General features: G+C 32.8%; 2 protein-coding genes and 1 pseudogene across 3 annotated transcripts in view; 1 reads left to right on the top strand and 2 right to left on the bottom strand.

The window, feature by feature from the left end:
• The window catches only part of LOC125816838 (chromatin remodeling protein EBS-like), a 950,056-nt gene that overhangs the window by 486,857 nt on the left and 443,954 nt on the right, over nucleotides 1–19,245 (bottom strand). The window lies entirely within an intron of this gene.
• On the top strand, nucleotides 4,006–7,156 carry LOC125817121 (60S ribosomal protein L37a-like; annotated as a pseudogene).
• LOC125816807 (uncharacterized) lies at nucleotides 7,285–12,787 on the bottom strand. Its single transcript, XM_049496430.1, has 3 exons — nucleotides 11,571–12,787; nucleotides 8,702–8,963; nucleotides 7,285–7,995 (listed from the first exon to the last, which is right to left on the bottom strand). The coding sequence occupies exons 1-3, from the start codon at nucleotides 12,575–12,577 to the stop codon at nucleotides 7,816–7,818; spliced, it is 1,449 nt and encodes a 482-aa protein (XP_049352387.1). The 5' UTR covers nucleotides 12,578–12,787; the 3' UTR covers nucleotides 7,285–7,815.

Genomic DNA, 19,245 nt, shown 5'->3' with positions numbered 1-19,245 from the left:
TGAGATACGGGACTATGGGAAATAGAAGTCACTTCTGGTGTTTTTTTACTATCCACTATATCATCTTTATCATCCTTAATGGTACAAATGCTACTATTTTATACTACATCAACTAAGAGTTGGGTGGCTCTCTTTGCTTTACTATAGTATGTACAATCTCTTGTAAGGTGCAAGTTCCTCCAGCAAATGAAACATATCTTTTATTTTTTCTTTTTGGATCGCCTATTTGAGGGATATTCGTCATGTAGCGGATTGGGTCATTCGATTGAGGTAGATGCTTCCTCTCTTAGCTTAATCATTTTTGCCTTTCGGGCTTGCCTGTGGCATTTTCTTCTTCTTTTATTCCTTTGCTGGCATTTGGTGAGCTAAGGTGGCTCATCAACATCTAAAGATTATGCCACATTCTTCATTAAAGTCAATCTAAGCGATACTGGGTTCAGGATATTCATCTAAAGATGAAGTACTTTCAACTTTGTCATTCAACAACATAATAGAACTCATCATTGCCCGATGAAGTATCCTTTATAAGGAGATTAGAATCAGGGTTATCATCCTTATCTAGGTTGTAGAGTTGTGAAACTTCTTGATCAGGGTTGATCAATTATCTATGATGCTCCGTTCATGGAAGACCAAATCATCATCAGGAAGACCATGCTCAATTGGGTTGAGGTCTTCAGGTGACATATCATACCTGGATGCCTCCAAGTCAACATTTTGGATGAATGGACTTGGGTCTAAGCAAACAAGGTCCCCAGATGGGGCTATGCAACTTGATATAGGTACGTCCTTGTTGTCTTCTTTGGTATGAAGATCCATTTTCTTTTTTGATTGTCGTAGTGTTGCTTAAGTCTTCTTTTGGGGCGCAACTGCTTCCTTTCGATCCCAAACAAATTTGGCAATGTCAAACTTATTTTCATATTTTGGTACAAGGGTGAATTACATTGGCATATGTGAATGATCATTGAAAATGAAGAAAGGATTATCTTGCCTCAGTATGGAGTATATCTGTGGAGATGAGGGAAATGATGTAGGGAGAGAGATTGGGGTTTCTGCTGATTTAATCCTACCATATTTCAGTTCCAAGATTCGATCACTTATAAAGTCCATCTCTTTTCATTGATGATCGAAAAACCAGAAGAGTGATGTCTCTTGTGGGCACTTATCAAGCCGGATAAGTTGTAGTTTATGTTCCAGTGCTCTGATAAGTGCATCATTCTGGACAGAAGAATCTATCTTGTCCAGAATCTATCAATTTATTCTCCCATGCAGTTACCTTTGTGTTGTGTAGGAGTAATACTCTTGACAAAATGACTCTTTGTGGACAACAATCCATTTTTGCTCATGATATCTTTGGATTGCCAATTAGAAGTTGTGTATAAGTTGCCCGTAGGCAGAATCTGTCCCGACTGTAGGACAACTCTATTTTGAGGTATTTTTGGAGCATGAATTAGATTATCCTTTTCAAATGTGCAATATGAGGGGAGATTATATTTGTGACTGGAACCCATAGGGATATCATGAATAACTAAGGAGCATGTTCATTTCTGGAAGTACAGTTTTGAGTGGGTAAAGCTGACTTATTTTGTGATTTGTACAAAACAAGGAATTCGTATTTGTCAGGATGGCTTAGAGAACCAATAGTTGGGTGTTCGTCATCATATTTTCTTTTGAATTCTTTTTCAGAGTTTCCTTTTTCTTGTATCAGCATTATCCAAGTCATCTTCTTGGTATCCTTTGCAATCACAGTCTATGTTCCATGGAGTGAACCATTGTATACCACGTCCATCATGATCGAATTGTCAAATCCAATCATGCTCACACTTAAAGACACTTAGAAACCAAGATATAGTTTGTGGGTCCTTATCCTAAGGAAGATCAATATGGGATTGGTACATATGGATAGAGACTGTTTGGTTTGGCCTTTGTGGGGAAAGTGACTAAGCATATCAACTTTTGGAATGGTCAAGCTAGGTTCATCAAAGAAGAGATGTTGAGGATGGACTCTCAACTTCTCATATTTCGTGACCCGTGTGTTAGGTAGAACTTTGACAAGCTCTTCTCTAGATATTTTCCTTGGGATCTGGATACACTGAGTGGTTCCATTGGTGGCATCTACATTTAGGAACAAAGCAACTTGGCCACTAGGAAGAGATAGGTCCATAGCATAGTTTTGGACTCTCCAAGCTAACTGACAATGAAGAGTAGCATGTATGGCATCTCTAGCTTGAGGAGCACCAAGTATTTGGACTTGTATCTTCAACGCCTCCATCAGATACAGATCATGTAGGGACATGTTGAAGTTTCAGAATATAATAACAAAGACAGACCCTGTGTTGAGAGTGATTTCTGACGTACCCAAGTTTGCATGTTGGTATTTATAGTATCTGGTATCTAAAAAGGAAATACGCGCCACAACGGGTTGGCCTTTTCTTCCGTGATATGTCAACACAACTCTAACAACACCAAAATGGATATGGGTAAAACCTAGGCTTTTCCACTGTCAAGGAAAATCCTCTTGTATTTGCAAAGTGATGAACTGTTCCTCTTGATTTGCAAGAATAGGGTGCTGGTCAAATTTAGACGCAACAACAAATTCCTTGACTCCTTTCGGCTCTTTTGGACCAAGGAGCGGATTTGCATCCAAGAATTACAAGACTTTTTTACAAAGGCAGAATATGGGTTTAACAGTGGTAGATATGTGGACGATATTTTATTTTTTGGGGGTCACACATCTACTTTATAAAGGTAGTCGTATTTACACAACAACATTTTACTCAAAGTAGGAGACATGTTTACTTTGGCTAAGGATTTACATGAACTAGACGTCGACGGGAAAGACACTAATTTACAAGAAGTGGAAGACGATGGTAAAGACTCTGAAATAGACATATTTTTGTTGTTTTTTGACAATAAAGACTCAAACATATATTTGTTGTTTTTTGACAATAAAGACTCAAACATATATTTGTTCTAAAATCTAAGAAAAGACGCAAGTTATTTGTTCTGAAGTATAAGAAAAAATTTATTATGGTAGAGGCCCAACCAACCAAAGTTGTGTGAGGCTCCACCCATTTTTTGACATGTGGATCGTGGGGCCAGCTATCAGTTAAGGCTTAAAAATGAAACCAAAAGGAGAGAGAATGTAAAGTTTGAGTGGGAATTGCAAGACAATTGTGGGGTCCACGTCAACTTCAATTAAATTAATTAAAATATTTTATTGAAAATGAAAAAATGCATAGTAAAAAAGGTAAGGAAGGGAATAAAAAATCATATTATTAGCTAATCAATATTTGTATTTTCTATTTTATATCCACATTTATTTAACGTGTTGAATTGAATATCTATTAAAAAATATTATTCTTATATTGAAATTTGTTTACACTCTATTTTCTTTAAACTCGCGTTACTTTTAAAAATAGTTCTATATTACAAGATAATATAAGATTTGTGTATATTTTATTGTCTTTAATTTGGTATTTGACGTTAATATACACAAATCTTATCCAGCCTTATGTTCCTTTTACTCCTAATAAAATATCTAACTTTTAAATATATAATTAAACATTTGATATATTCAATAAAAATATTAATAAATATCTATTTTGTCAAAACGGAAAAATGTTCTAAGGATTGAATATCAATAATAATTTTATTATTGAACAATTTTAATTATCAAATTAACTAAAAAATTCATAATTTGAGTACTATCATTTTTAGTTCATGTATATAAAGTTATTTTTAAACAGAGATTATCAAAAAAAAATTAAATTTTTAGTTATAATTTTTTTAAATACCTAATAAATTATGTCGCATCCTAACTGTCCTGCCCCGATTTCATTTCTATTTTAAAATATAATTATTATGACAAAATAATATATATAATTCCAAAACAAGATAGAAATCAGAATAAATATAACTTGAATAAGTTAATTATCATTATGAAAAAGTACAATTTTTAAATTCATTTTGACAATTTTTGATATATTCTAAATAAAAAATACATTTATGAGTTTGCTTTGGAAGGAAAAATGTACCAAAAAGAAAGAGAGGGAAGAGCAAAAGGGATTAACAGTCTGGAAGCTTCTAGACAGTCTGGTATTTAACATTAATATACACAAGTAACGTGAGCTTAAAGAAAATAGAGTGTAAACAAATTTTAATATAAGAATAATATTTTTTAATAGATATTCAATTCAACACGTTAAATAAATGTGGATATAAAATAGAAAATAAAAATATTGATCAACTAATAATATGATTTTTTATTACCTTCCTTACCTTTTTTACTGTGCATTTTTCCATTTTCAATAAAATATTTTAATTAATTTAATTGAAGTTGATGTGGACCCCACAATTGTCTTGCAATTCCCACTCAAACTTTACATTCTCTCTCCTTTTGGTTTCATTTTTCAGCCTTAACTGATAGCTGGGCCCCACGATCCACATGTCAAAAATTGGGTGGAGCCTCACACAACTTTGGTTGGTTGGGCCTCTACCATAATAAAAATTTTCGAAAAAACACTACAACTAATATATGAAAAAAACTATGGACATACCTTATATAACTACGAACGTTTGAAAGATTATAACAAAATATAAAAGGTACTACAATTAATATATGAAAAGAGTATAAACAAAGTTTATGAATATACATACTTTTCAGGACTAAAGGTTCTAACAAAAGTAAAAGACTAAATAAATAAAAGTTGGCGGTAAAAACACTAGAAATAGACCTTATGCGAAACCTTGCTCCTCCCTCCGAAGAGGACGGTCTGGCTCTGATACCAAATAAGGAGGTAGATAGGCTGAGACACGAGAAGTAACACATGGAGCAAGCCGCTCTCGGGTGAATAGAGTATTCAGAACAATGAGCCTCCTCCAATATCATGCGCACCCAACCACCCACTCTAGGCACACAAATATGACCATTAATCCTCAAAACTCCCTCGAGATCAAGAGAAGTCGACTTAGCTCTACCTTACTTTGTCCTGAATCGCTCTCAACTTGTCATCCTCAAACTGGTGGGAAGGAATTTGATCCATCAAATTAGATCTAGCCTCAACAAAGGCTAAAACACGATGAGGTGTAAAAATATCAAGTCGAACCAACTGTCTAGCCAATGACTGAATCTCCGAGGCCAAAGGTTCTCCTCCAACTTAAGAAAGACTAAGCTACCCATTTAGGAGTGTCTTCCAACTCAAAGCATCCGATATATATTAGGAACTAAACTATGATACACTTTATTCTAAAATATTGATATATTAACATTTTTAATAATTATTTTAGTATAAATTATAGGAACCACATAATATAAGTACTAAATAACATCATATCCCTTCTAGTTTTCCCTTAAAAATGATGTTTGCGGGATACATAACATTGTGCACGTGATACATTCCACATAGCGGGATACATAGCGTTGTGCACGGGATACATTAGGTTTGATACATTCCACATAGCGGGATATATAACATTCTGCACGGGATACATAGCGTTGTGCACGAGATACATAGCGTTTGATACATTCCACATAGCGAGATACATAGCGTTTGATACATTCCACATAGCGGGATACATAACGTTGTGCACGGGATACATAGCGTTTGATACATTCCACATAGCGGGATACATAGCGTTGTGCACAGGATACATGCGGGATACATAGGTAAATAAGAGATTTTTGAAATTTTTGAAATAAGTAGGGATAAATGGATATTAAGGTAAGTAAATGAGTGTAGTTAAGTAATTTGTCCATTATTTTAAGGATTTGGCTAATTAGCTACTTTTTCCAATAAAAATAGGGGCCAATAAGGTATAATTGAATAATGGGCTTAAATTCTATATAGTGGGCTTTAGGTGAGAAGCAACAAAAGAATAATGGGCTGCATGTAGCATGATTTAACTGCAGGCTGTATCCAATGGAACTGTAGGGTTAGTTGCCGCTGCTAGGTCGTCTTCTTCAATCGTCTTTACTTCCTTAACTTGTCAAAATGGTAATATTTCTTTTACTCTACAAATAAATTCAGATTAGATAATTTTATGTAGTTCGTTTGCGTTACTTGTTATGGTTTTGTTAACATGTTTACAAGTTTGAACTGGGCGAGGTGATTGGCGAAGCTGAATATATAGACCTTTCATTCTCAATGATAATTCAGTATCCCCTTACTAGTTTAATTGATTGAAAAGGAAATGTGGCTGGAAGTGGATCTTTTAATTTTTTTAAATTTCTTTTGGTGATTGTACTGGAAATGAACTTTGACATTCAGAACCTGTAAGAGAGATTCATCAGTAGCATTGGTTGCTCACCTACTGCTTGACTCAGTATATCTAATTCCTTGGTTTGGTTTCATTGCTCTCATTTCTGCAGAACACTACTCTTCCTCTTCATAATCTTATATCTATCTTGTTTTATTTTATTTTTCTAAAATTGGTTAACACTCTCTAATACATATATATACAGCCTTAATCTTTCAAAATTTTCAAGTTTGTCACATTGGAAATTCCTAATTTATTTAGCTTCTCGAAATCCTGGATAGTCATTTTAGCTTGTTAAATAACATTTTCTTCATGTGTAGACCAAGAGGACCAAGAAGGCTGGTATTGTCGGCAAGTATGGTATGTGTCTAATTATTTGCTAAGAAATACATGTCTTTTAATAACCTTACAGGTACCCGTTATGGGGCTAGTTTGAGGAAGCAGATTAAGAAGATGGAGGTCAGTCAGCACAGCAAGTATTTTTGTGAGTTCTGTGGGAAGGTATACCAGCATAGACCATGTGTTTCATCATTGCATTGGTAATAATGTTAATTAGATATTGGCATTGTAATGTATGTAGTATGCCGTGAAAAGGAAGGCTGTTGGTATTTGGGGCTGCAAAGATTGAAGTCAAAGCAGGGGGTGCCTATACGCTCAAGTAAATTTTCATCTCAACCATTTGCTTTTCTGTTTCCTGTGTTACGTAAAGTACTAATGACTTGCTCCCTTGTTTGGCAGCACTGCAAGTGCTGTCACTGTTAGGAGCACCATTCGAAGGCTAAGGGAGCAGACAGAGAGCTAGACACTGGAATCTGAATGTCTTATGCAAGTTGAATGTTTGATTTTGCTTTGCTTATATGTACTCATGTTTCAACTCAAATTGCTTACATCTGGATCCTTTCCAGCATAGTTACATGTCTGGTCTTTCAAGAAAATTCTAAATCTGGTTATTATGCACAAAATAGTTCTGATTGACGAACCTCCAATATAATTCAGTAAAAAGTAATTATTACATAGTATCTCCTACTGACTGTCAAATCATATGTTAGAAAACAAAAAGTACGATTTGAGTATGTTTAAATCCTCAACCCACACCCAAAGAAGACTCATCCAAACATAAGCAAGCAATTATACAGCTATATAACTTTAGTCAGACAAAATAAAGACGAGGCTTTCTATTTCCTTTTATGACTTCAACTGATTCTCAACAGTGCTAGTACACATGAGAAGACTGCTAGGGTTGAGGTTCTCTCTGGACAGCAAAACCTCATATTCTACAACTTAGCTGAATTTACAAAACATATGAATGAAAAAGGTATGCCGGCAGGTAATGTCATCCACTTTCTTAGCAAGGGGTTGAACCGTAATGCAGCAGCTTGGAGAATGCACAACTTAGACAAGGCAAAAATCCAAGAGACAATACAACTAGCTTCTGCATGGGGCATGATAGGGAAATCACAAAAGTGATTGAACGGAGAACAATAATTTAAGGACTAATCCCCTTTGCAGCTGTCTGTGAAAAAGGATGAACACTTTATGGCTTGAATTGAAACAAGTCCATCAGTTGAACATTGCAAGGTCATCACTATTCCTGCGATGATGATGCATCTGCTTTTGCACAGCTTTCACTGCAGCTACTCTAGCTGCATTGGCTGCTTTGTTGGCTGCTGAAACTGCCCTGTTCACTCTCTCATCAACCTTAGCCACATCATAGGCCCTTTCTGCTGCTCGACGTGCTTCCTGGTTAAAATATGGAAAAGCAATCAGTGTTTGGACAAATTAAACCTGCATTTTTCTCTTCCCACCTAACTGTCAGATTGAGAATCAAACTGACTCGGATAAGTCGTGTCATCTCATAGTATATGACATTGAGAAGTTTGAATTTGCAGGAGTACTAATAGCAAGTTTGGCGAAGCTTCTAATCAAAGCTGATTTCGAAAAGTCCTTTATGAAAAAGAGTTGTCCAAAAAAAAGTACCTTTGGTGAGGAGCAATTTATGTTTGGCTAGTCAAATTAAAAATTACTTCTGAGCAGCAATTAGAGTTGGGCCAAATCTTTAAAAGTGCTTCTAAGTGTATTTTTAAAAAAAGTTTTTTATTTTAAATGTGCTTTTGAGAAAAGCTATTTTTTAGCTTATGAAAACCAATTTCTCCTACTCTCCAAATTACTTATTTTCTCCTACTGAAAACTTGGCCAAAGACCAAACTTTTAAAAAATAAGTGTTTTTGGCCTCCCAAAAGCTTGACCAAACAAGCTATAATTATGTTAGTATATAATCCTTTATAAGCCAACTCAAGTACTACTTAAGGGAACGAGCCTATGACACTCTGTATCATGGGCTGGAGAAGTAGATCTATCTGAGTAGCCTAGAAAATAAATATCCTGTTTTTATATCAATAACTTCAGATGTAATAACTAGTTTTTAAAAGATAAACCAATAATTCACCTGTACAGCATTTAGCACTTTGGAATGGTAAACAGCAACAGGAGATACAGGATAGGAGTTGTTCTGTGTGCTTGGAATGTCAAGGACCCCATTTTGCCAATGACCAGACTGGGTTTCCCCGTTTCTAAAAGTATACATCCCAAGCCCTTGTCTCCTTCCCTCATGCCAGGCTCCTTCATACCGATGCCCATTTGCAAAAACATATACTCCGAAACCATGCATCTTATCAGCAAAATATTCCCCAGCATAATTATCTCCATTCCTATATTGAAAAGTAAAAACCAAGTCAATGGCAGGAAATATAAATAAAATATGTAAGCCAATAGCTTCATTGTCATTTCATCATCGCACCAGTTAACAGAGCATGCTTTGTACTGCAAAAATGAAGGACCTGTCAGGTAAAAACTACGCCCAAGTATCAGTTATTCTTGTTTCGAACTGTTTGGTGATAAATATGAGTCACAGTACCAAGTATCATCGCCATTACAACCAATATCTTTCACCAATGAAATGCTATTTTTCGAGAACCCTGCACTAACTCAGATATAGGCATACAGCCACAGTCCATAACAATTTTTAAAGCACACAAACATTAAAATGGGAAAGAAGCTCTTCGTGATAATTATGATGTTCAACTGACCACTTCATCCTGTCTACTTGATCCAAATAAGTTACCTGGTACATGGATCTCTAGACTCACAAAATGGAAATAATTGTAAAAAAATGAGGATATAAATGTTTCTCTGGTATTAACTTCCAAACGATACAGCTGTATCACTTTTTCAGTGCTTTTTAGTTTCAGGTGCTACAAGTGATTAGAAATTTGCTTAACTTATATGAAGTATGGGCAATGTGCCTTCACAAAACGCCACCACCAAACTCCCACAACACCCAAAAAAATTTGAAAAAATAAAAAGTGGGATTTAGCAATTCATATGAGGCAAGCAATTTACCTCCTAGGCTGATAATTTAAACTAATATATAAATGAAGTAGCTGGGGTAGCAAACTCAAAGGAAGTTCACCAATCTTTTATAATAAAGCTATGCCAACGAATTGCTATTCCAATCATATTTTGAAATAGTCACGCTCTTCTTGTCTTGACTTAGTTGATTTTATATCTTCTACAACCATACGTGCAATACTCTGAGATGATCCATCAGCAATTAGTTTCTCTAACGTTTGTAAAATCTAATTATCAACCAATCATACAAAACCGTCAATATCAGTGATCTTATTGGTTGTTATGCCCATAGCATAAATCTCAACGGAATGTAGTCAGTATATCTATGCATATCTTCTCCCAATCAGTCTCCAAATTACAATTTTAATATAATCCGAAAGTTTGCAATAGAGAGCAAAATCATCCAAACTATCTAGTCAGTCAATCAACCCATGATTCAGGACCTAGTTCTGCCATTTTAGCAAATTTTATGCAGAGTCAGCAGATAAACTATTCTGAAACATAGGCTTATATGTTCTCTTGAAAATGCCCATAAAACTTCTGTCTCACTTGCAGAAGATTGACTCCTGACATTCCACAACCAAGGGAACTGGATTCCATTGTCAAGATACTAGTGCCAATGAAGTTTTATATCATTTTACAATCAGTTAACCTCAGTCATCAAATTTAATTAACCACCAAGTTACCTTTTTACTGGCGGAAATCATTAAGAATTTTTTTCAAGATAGTATCACGTTTGAGCATGATTGTATACTTTACTAGTCATTTCTTCCAACTGACGTCAAAATTATGCAAGGTCACACAGAAAGAAGTGGAATGGCAAGAAATGCACTTCAGCAGAAACAAAGATGCTCCACAATTCACATAATTAAGACACTATAGCTGGTGGGGGATAACTGCTTCCCAAGATTCACTACATCCGATTCTAGTGTCGGTACTAATCAGCAACCCCTCAAAAAGATTTTTTTTTGAAAGGGAATACTCCTGCTACAGAAAAGGACCGTCTTTATGACAAAAAAATGACTACATGGAGATGAGATACAAAAAAATGAGGAGAGAGGCACATATTGATTGTTGTTGAATCATCCAGTACCCTGGAACTGGGGAAAGCTGGACAGAAGGTAAAGGGAGTGGACTCAACTTGTTGCTCATAAGTTAAGTTATTAACAAATTAGGTCGGACATAAGAAAAATGGGACAATAACTGTTCTTTTTGTCTACTCCGAAGTAAACACATAAGGTTGGCTCTCGTTCAGTTGTACCAATATGATTGCTTAACTATTCTCCTACTGTTTTAAAATAAACTGCATCCTTCTACATACAATCAAAAGTCTTCCAGTTCTTACAGAAGCTCTTTATTACCGGCAATCAAGTAGTACAATAAACTTATCTTATCTTATCTTATAGCCCAGCACAGAGGGTCGCCTTTTAAATTTAATTAGTTCAGAGAAGGACAAAGATGGAAATAAAAATTTATTTAGTGACATCTAGTAGATAAATGCTACCCTTCCTTTGAGACATAAAAGCAACATGCTTAACGAATATTTTCACCATCCTCTAACCATGATAATAAGTATTTCAAGAAGGCCACATACTTTGCTTTATATAAGATATATCTATATATATATAGTCAACAAAACAGCAACAACAACAATCAATTTATTGCTTGACATGATGTAGGCCATATCTAAGGTGTTAACTGTCTGCAAATTCCAAATATGTAGCATCTTTCCCAATAAGCAAATAAGTAGATAAAATGCCATCATCTATAAGCTATACTAAAATCCATATGGACAAACATATCATGCCCCTATTGGATTTCAGAACGAAACTTTAATTTGGTGATGAACATATGGTCAAAACTAAGACAACAAAAATGAAAGTAAAATATCAATGAGTACATCTTACCTGAAGTGGTAGTGTCCAAGGCCATGCTTAACTCCCCACTTGAATTCACCTACATACCTGCTCCCATCCTCACAAGTATGAACTCCACAGCCGTGACTTTGTCCATTAGACCATTCCCCAGCATATACATCACCTGTAAAGAACCTATAAACCCCAAATCCATGCCTAAGACCTTGCCTGTATTGGCCCCTATATCTGCTCCCCCTTGCCCATGTTTCGACTCCATACCCATCATACTTGCCATCAACCCAATCCCCTTCAAACCTGCCACTCATATAATAGTAATAAACTCCACTTCCACTACATTTGCCCTTATGAAACTCCCCTTCATAGACATCCCCATTACTATAAGCCTGAACATAACAACCTGAATTCACGGTTTTATCAATTTTTGCTCGTGACCCAATTGACCAAAAGACAGGCAAAGCATTCCTAGAAACTTGTTTGGAGGAAGAAAGTTTAATTGGCAAAGACCTAGAAAGGAATAAGCGAATTGAGGGAAGTCTGGGGAGTGCTAAATTTAGTGAAAACAAAAGGGCTGAGGAAAATGCAAAAGCAGAAAGAAAATCTAAAAAGAAAGAATTGGTTGGATGGGAAACTAAGAAATAGAAAAAGGGTAGAGAAAGAAGGAGTATAAGGCGTATATGGAGACGGAAAATTCGACGAAGATGACAAAGACAAGGATATATATGGAAATTGTTATATGGGTTTTGAGGCTTTAAAGGGAATTTATGAAGAGAAGTAGATAAAGATGGAGATTTGAAGACAGATTTAGAACCCAAATGAGGTCTCTTATGTGGGGTGGTTTTGGTTGGGGTATGAGGTTGAATTGGGTCATTATCATTTTCTACATAAATCTGAATAGCAGTATGTTGAGGAGAAATCAAAGTATGTTTCTGATGAACAGATAAAGAAGAAGAAGAAACAAGGGGCGGTGTAGGATTGAAATCGGAAGAGATGCAACTGCTTTCTTTTCCGATCTGAACTTCTGATTTTTTCTGATGCATTTACTTACCTACAACACACAAAAATTCGTTTGATGAATTACACACAAAAATGTATGTGTGTTTCGAAGATATATGTTGCATATGTGTGTTACGGAAAAGAAAGCGGAGAGAGTAATGCGAGGATTACTAGTTTTTGAGTGTTCTGTCTAGGAAAAAAAAAACAGTTTCAAACCAGAGGCGATGACTGCTTCTTCTCAAAACAATACCCAAAAGCCCACAACTTCAACACTCTACTTTCCTTTTTTTTCTAATTAAACTTTGACTAATATGGATTTGTGCCGCCTCTATTTCCTTTCATTTCTCCATCCTCATTCTTCTTAAAACAACTATACTTTCGTAAAGTAACTATTAATAATATTTATGTATAGATTAGTTATGTATTTATTATTTTTTCTTAAGAAGACATTTATTTTGAAACAAAAGGGATTAACTAATAAGGAGTCTAAGTGTAGAATTTTTATTGAATAGAATGTATAAATGTTTGAATCTAAAATTCAAATAATATATCGCAAATCAATTAATATTATACAGATATATTTAGTGTTATTAACTATTTTTCTTTTTTCTTATACTACAACCATTTTAGATAGGGAAAATGTTCAAAATTATTTAAAATAGGTCACTTTTACCACTTATTATATTTTTGGTATAAAAATGTGTTCAATGTTAGTTAATTAACTAAAAAATATCTCCAACTAGTGAAGCAATACAAAATACCCTATCTAATGATGGTTTCTCCTAAACATGAAAAAAAGAATTGATTTTGTTTTTGAACTATTCAAATGAATGGATTCTCTTCTCTGTTTAAAGTTGAGGTGTTGAATATTGAGAAATATAATAAGAAAAATAGAAAAAGAAATGTATAGGCTTTTCATTTTAACCTAAACTAATGGTGATAATTAGCAACCAAAAAAAAAGCTTCTTGTTCCTTAAACATCAAGTATGAATTATTATTTCAAAATATAAAATCATGTAATACCTTTTTGTACTTAATTAGTTTATTTTCTTATATTAGTAATAGTGAATTTATCTTAGTAATTTTAAAAATGATATGATAAAAGAAATGAAATTGAACTATATCTTTATATGTTATATAATGTACAATAACTTTAGTCTTTCAAGTTTCAGTCTAGGATACTAAAGTTTTGAAATAAAATAATTGAACAAACGTTTGATTAAAATATAATATTAATAATTAAAGTTTATATTAAACAAAATTGACAGTGCACCATAATTAAATTTAAATAGTCAAAGTAATTTCATAATCTTTCATATAAATTTTTATTTAAATCTATACAATTAAAAGTTCTTGTCTCTGAACTTTAAACTAAGGGTAAAAATAATACATTTTAGAAGTACAAGGACAAAAATATCATTTTCTCCTTGTTTTGAAATAATCCCTAGTAGGATGGACATTTTTGAGCTACTTGAATGGTTAAAGCATATATTTGAGCTAGCTGACTAACAAAAACGATACTTTAATGCCAAAAATATAACAGATGCAAAGTAGATTTACATCAAAAATTTCTAAAATACTTTTAGTTTTTACCCCTTTTCAGTTATCTTCATTTTCTCAAATTCGGGATCCGTTTGGCCTCAAATATATTTGGAAAAAACTTGAAAAATAGTGTTTGGTCATATAACTTATCATCACTTAGCAAATATATTTGCCAGATATCTCAAGTTTCCAGATACTAGAAAAAAGTAGTATTTGAGCCAAGTTTTAATATTTGATTTTTTTTTTAAAATTAAAATTACCCCAAACTTTATATTATTAGTTATTAATTCCAACTAATATTTATCTACCAAATTACTGCATTAATAAATAATAATTATTCCTCTATGTTATTTATACAGAACGTGGCAAAAAAGAACAATTTATTTCTAATGGATTATAATTCATTTTGAATTAATGACAAGTTTGAGTATGCGATTAATGTATTGCTCTTGCCCATGTTATTATTTTATTTTTGTTGATTGTTAGCAATTATGTTATAAGATTATTTTTTAATGGAACATGTTCTTTATAAAATGATAATACAAATTTAAAGATACTTTTAATAATTTTAAAAACTTATAGGTATAATTTATATTTTTTTGAAATAGTCAAATATTTCTCTCAAAATTCATAGTGAAACTTCACCCAAAAAAATTTAAAAAATTGAGATCAAACATTAGCTTGGTTATATATCTATTGAAAAGGATGTTTGTTTTAAATTTTGGAAATGATTTTCAAGTTACTTGTCTAATTATTTTTTTCGCTCAAACATCAAGAAATATCTTTTTTTTAATTAGTTTTTGTAAAACTTATTTAATTCCAAAATGGTCTTTTCTTTATTGCTTTTATTATAGACAATTATTGAAGACACTCTTAAACTTGGCGTGAATTATTACTTTAGTCTTCCAACTATTGATAGTCTTAAATACACCCCTCTACTTGATTAAGTTATTTAAAAACACACATCTTATGCCACATGTCGTCCACCTATGCGTATATGTGAAATTTTCTTCTGATGTGGTGTAGATATAGATATATATATACCTAAAAAAACATACAAATAATTAAATGCTAAAATTTAGTAAAGATTTTTTTTTTCAAAAAAAGTAATTTTTGTGCTTACCTCACCCCATCCCCTACCCGGATCCTACCACCCATCCACCCCCTCACCTCCCAATTTTTTAAAAAAGTTTTGTTAATTTTTTTTTACCAACACCACCGAGTCTCCTCCCCCCACCCCCTATCTCCCCCATTACCCGTCAAAAAAAAGTTTAAAAGAGTTTATTTTTGGGAGTGGATGGTTAGTGAGGTGTGAGGTTAGGGTATTGGGTAGAGCATGGGGTGAGCTGACGAGAAGAAATAAATTTTTAAAAAGAAAAAAAAAGTTTTTTTTATCTTTTTAAATTGCTAAATTCTTAGCATTTAATTATTTAAATAATTTTTAAATATATTTTGTATTACATATATCTATGTGTATACCACGTCAGCAGAAAAATTCCACATATATGCACGACATAAGAAGGGTATTTTTAAATTTTCTTAATAAAATAGAGGGATGTTTTTAAGACTGACAATAGTTGGAGGACTAAAGTAATAATTCACGCCAAGTTTAGTGGTGTATTTAATACTTATCTATTTTTATTAATATATTTTTTTTTTGATGGAGGGGGTTATCCACAAGATATTCAACCTAATTCTTTTTATGTCTCAATCATATATTATATATGATGAAATTCCGCGCAAGTGGCTACAAGTGGTAATATGTCCTTTTGTTTCCTCCTAATAATTTTAATGAAAAAGAGCACTCCGTTGTCTATTATTTGTGAATGTGAATTCATATGTCTCGAATTTCAATATTGCACCAAGTCACACATTCTTGACCAACATCTTAATTTTATTTTTCCTAAATTTTACATTTAAGGAAGTTTTATAAATTAGTTTAATAGTTTTAGTATATTTCGCCCACATGGTGGTTGAATTGGTGTAGTAATGGTATCATGTAAGAGAGATCGGATATCAAATCCCACCAAGTCTTCTTTCAGTCGATTGAGTTGGTGTAGGGGGTGTGATTTTTCAAAAAGAATGTTAGGGGATTTCCCCCACTTGGTCCCTTCTCTATCGAGCTCTTCATACTGGATTTACCTAGTATGATTCATATCTTCTATGTGATTTATAAGATATTGCACATGAGCAAGTTTACTCAATGCGCACCTGAAGAATAACAACTGCGAATATTCTTGTGATTTCTAAAATATAAAATTAAGTATATTTCCAATATTTGACCTGCAGTTTTGTATATTTCAACATAAATTAACCCAAATGCTTTTATGTTGTTCCATATATCCTTAATCCTAATCACAATAATAGAAGTGCAATGTGTATGAAGTTCAAATTCAAAATGATCATGAAGCATTTCCTATTGTTGACTTAAATATCATAGTCACATTTTGACGGATTTAAATTATAACAAATGTTTTTCTGTTTAATTTTTTGTAGTTTCATTTCTTTTTTCTTTTCTTTAGGGAGATGGTTAGAAATAAGAAGGGTCATAGTTACATTCAAACTTTGACAATTGATATCGAATGGTAGTTAAGCCAAGAATATGTCAAATGCTTAATTAATGAATTATATGTTGCGCAAACTGTGCAACTATTAAAATGAACAAAAAAAAATTTCAAAAAGAAAAGAAAGACTATTCTGTTTTGACCTAATTTGAAGGCAATATTTTGAGTTATTCCGGCAAATATTTTTTACTTAACTAAACAATTTTGGAATATCTTCTCAACTACTGGATATAAAAAATAGTAATCTAGTACTAAAGTAGACTTTATTGGATATCAATTCAATTAATAAAAAAAACTTTTTTACTGAATATAAAAGATCAACTATTTTAGAATCGAAAAAGGGTCAAATATACCCATGTAATATAAGAAATAGTTTATATATACCTTTTGCTATACTTTTGGGCCAAATATACCCCTTCAGTTATAGTTTGGGCCAAATATACCCTTTATCTGTTAAATATGTGGGTCCCACCTTAGAATAAACATGTCAAAGGTTGAGATTAATTTTAAAAACTCAGATCGTTTTTATCGAATTACATAAAGGGTTGAGATTAATTAGAAGGACCCAAATAATTTATGTGCCTGCCAACAACAAAAATAACCCATAGCCCAACCCCAACAAAGCTTCAAATCTCAACAATGGAGTAATGTCAAGGTTGTTTTCTTCCAATCAATTTTGATCACTTCAATAACAATAATTTTCAATACTAGGTTGATTTATAAGAACTATCAATCACAAACTTTAAAAGTTCATCGGCCATAAATTCGAAAATCCAACAACTTTGTTTTCAACTTCTCCACCTAATGTGCATTCTAATTTTAGCACAGCAATCCAAATTATTGGAGTTTCAAGCACCACCTTAATTGAACTTTCAAAAACTTCACAACTCAGATAATAAACTCAATAAGAATAGTATAACACACAATTTTTTTTAATGTTCTGTATTTTAGAGAAAAAAATGGGAACAATAGTTATAAAATGAGTTTTCATGTATCAGTTGAAGCTAATTAGTTGACAATTTTGGGTATTAACCGGATTAAAATGATATGGGTTTTTAAAATTGATCTCAACCTTTCCCATGTTTATTCTAGGAATAGGATCCACATATTTAATGGATAAAGGGTATATTTGGCCCAAAGTATAACGGAAGGGGTATATTTGGCCCAAAAATATAACAAAGGTATATTTAAACTATTTCCTATAGTACAGAAGTATATTTAACCCTTTTCTGTTCTAGAATTGTGTTACAATCTAATTTGTCTAAGCCACGATAATTTCTAATCCCAACTTATTAGGTGAATCCAATATCATATGTTCTAATTAATTTGAGTGTTCAAAAGAGATGAATAAGTTTGAAAACAAGTAAACAACAAACAAATACGTTTAAGGGAAAAATAGTCGGATATACTACTTAATTTTGCTATTTAGAGTTGACATACCTCTCGTTATGAAAGTGATTTATATATGAGAAAATTATGCGGTTAAACAAACTTATACTATTTAATTAGTCATCATAGTTATCGTTTGTTATAATTACCACTAGCGGTTAGTACATGAAATGTACTGAGTAACTAAGGGACACTAGCATAATCATAAAAATTACCTAAGCAGAGGAATAAGATTTCCAAGATCATGTACATAGTAAAAGAACTGAAGAGAAAACATTTGGAGCCTATGAATAAGTATTATTTAAAATCTTCTTTCAAAAGTGTATGTATATAGTTGAATCTAATTCAGTAGTTGATTAATGGGTATATTTACCAACTTATATTGTCTTTTTTAAACTTATATTTTTGACTTCTTAAGATGAGAATAGGTGCTTTTTAATGTGGTTTTCTTCATATTTACAGAAAATTGAAGTGAAGAGTGAATTTGTAAGATATTTGAAGAAATCAAGTGAAATTGAGGCAAATAGAGGACAAAAAACTAAAATTTAAATTGGTAGGTGCTTAGTCATCGCGACCGCATGGTCAAAAGGGCCGCGTTCGTGGTCAAGTGAAATTGGAGACCTCGAGATCGTGTAGTTAGCAATCACAATTGCGTGATTCAGAATTGCTACCCATCGCGATCTCGCAAGTTAGTTATCTTGAACGTGAAGAACAAATGTCAGGCAGCTGGAAATTCACCATTTTGATTCCAAAACCGCATTTTATACTCATAGACATCAGTTATCAGATTATCTTTTATTATTGAGTATTATTCATTATATAGAGTTTTCTTCTTAGCTTGAGATTTTGAGCTTGAATAGTATGTTTTCTTACAATTCACATTTGAGTTTGAAGATTGAAAGCTCCACTGTAGTAATTTTCCGTCCTTCTTCATTTTCTTGCTTTGTATAGTTTGAATTGTGGATGTAATTGTTCATTGGAGATTTGGGGTTTTGTGCTAGAAATAAACAATCGTTGGATTGTTGATTTTATTCTTTTGCTTTTGTAATTGATTGAATGCTTTTCATTTGTAAAATAGGTTTTTGATTATCTAATCAATTTCATACTTAAATTTCTTTTTAAATGGAATTGATCATTCCTTGGACATGGCCATTTACTTTGATTTGGTTTGAAAAAAATCAATTGATGTTAGGTAAAGTTGATTAATGCATATTTTG

Source organism: Solanum verrucosum, unplaced genomic scaffold (genome assembly GCF_900185275.1).
Source record: "Solanum verrucosum unplaced genomic scaffold, falcon-dt-bn FXZP01000084.1, whole genome shotgun sequence".
NCBI lineage: Eukaryota > Viridiplantae > Streptophyta > Magnoliopsida > Solanales > Solanaceae > Solanum > Solanum verrucosum.
Note: the sequence above shows the minus strand (reverse complement) of the source record. Positions and strands in the feature narration are given on the sequence as shown.

What these genes read in the sequence shown, in the direction of transcription:
- LOC125816807 (XM_049496430.1), bottom strand. Translation starts at nt 12,577, where the DNA reads ATGCATCAGAAAAAATCAGAAGTTCAGATCGGAAAAGAAAGCAGTTGC. An exon ending in CTTGGACACTACCACTTCAG is followed by an intron (nt 8,964 to 11,570) that starts GTAAGATGTACT and finishes TTTTCAATATAG; the next exon opens with GAATGGAGATAATTATGCTG. An exon ending in AAGTGCTAAATGCTGTACAG is followed by an intron (nt 7,996 to 8,701) that starts GTGAATTATTGG and finishes TATTTTAACCAG; the next exon opens with GAAGCACGTCGAGCAGCAGA.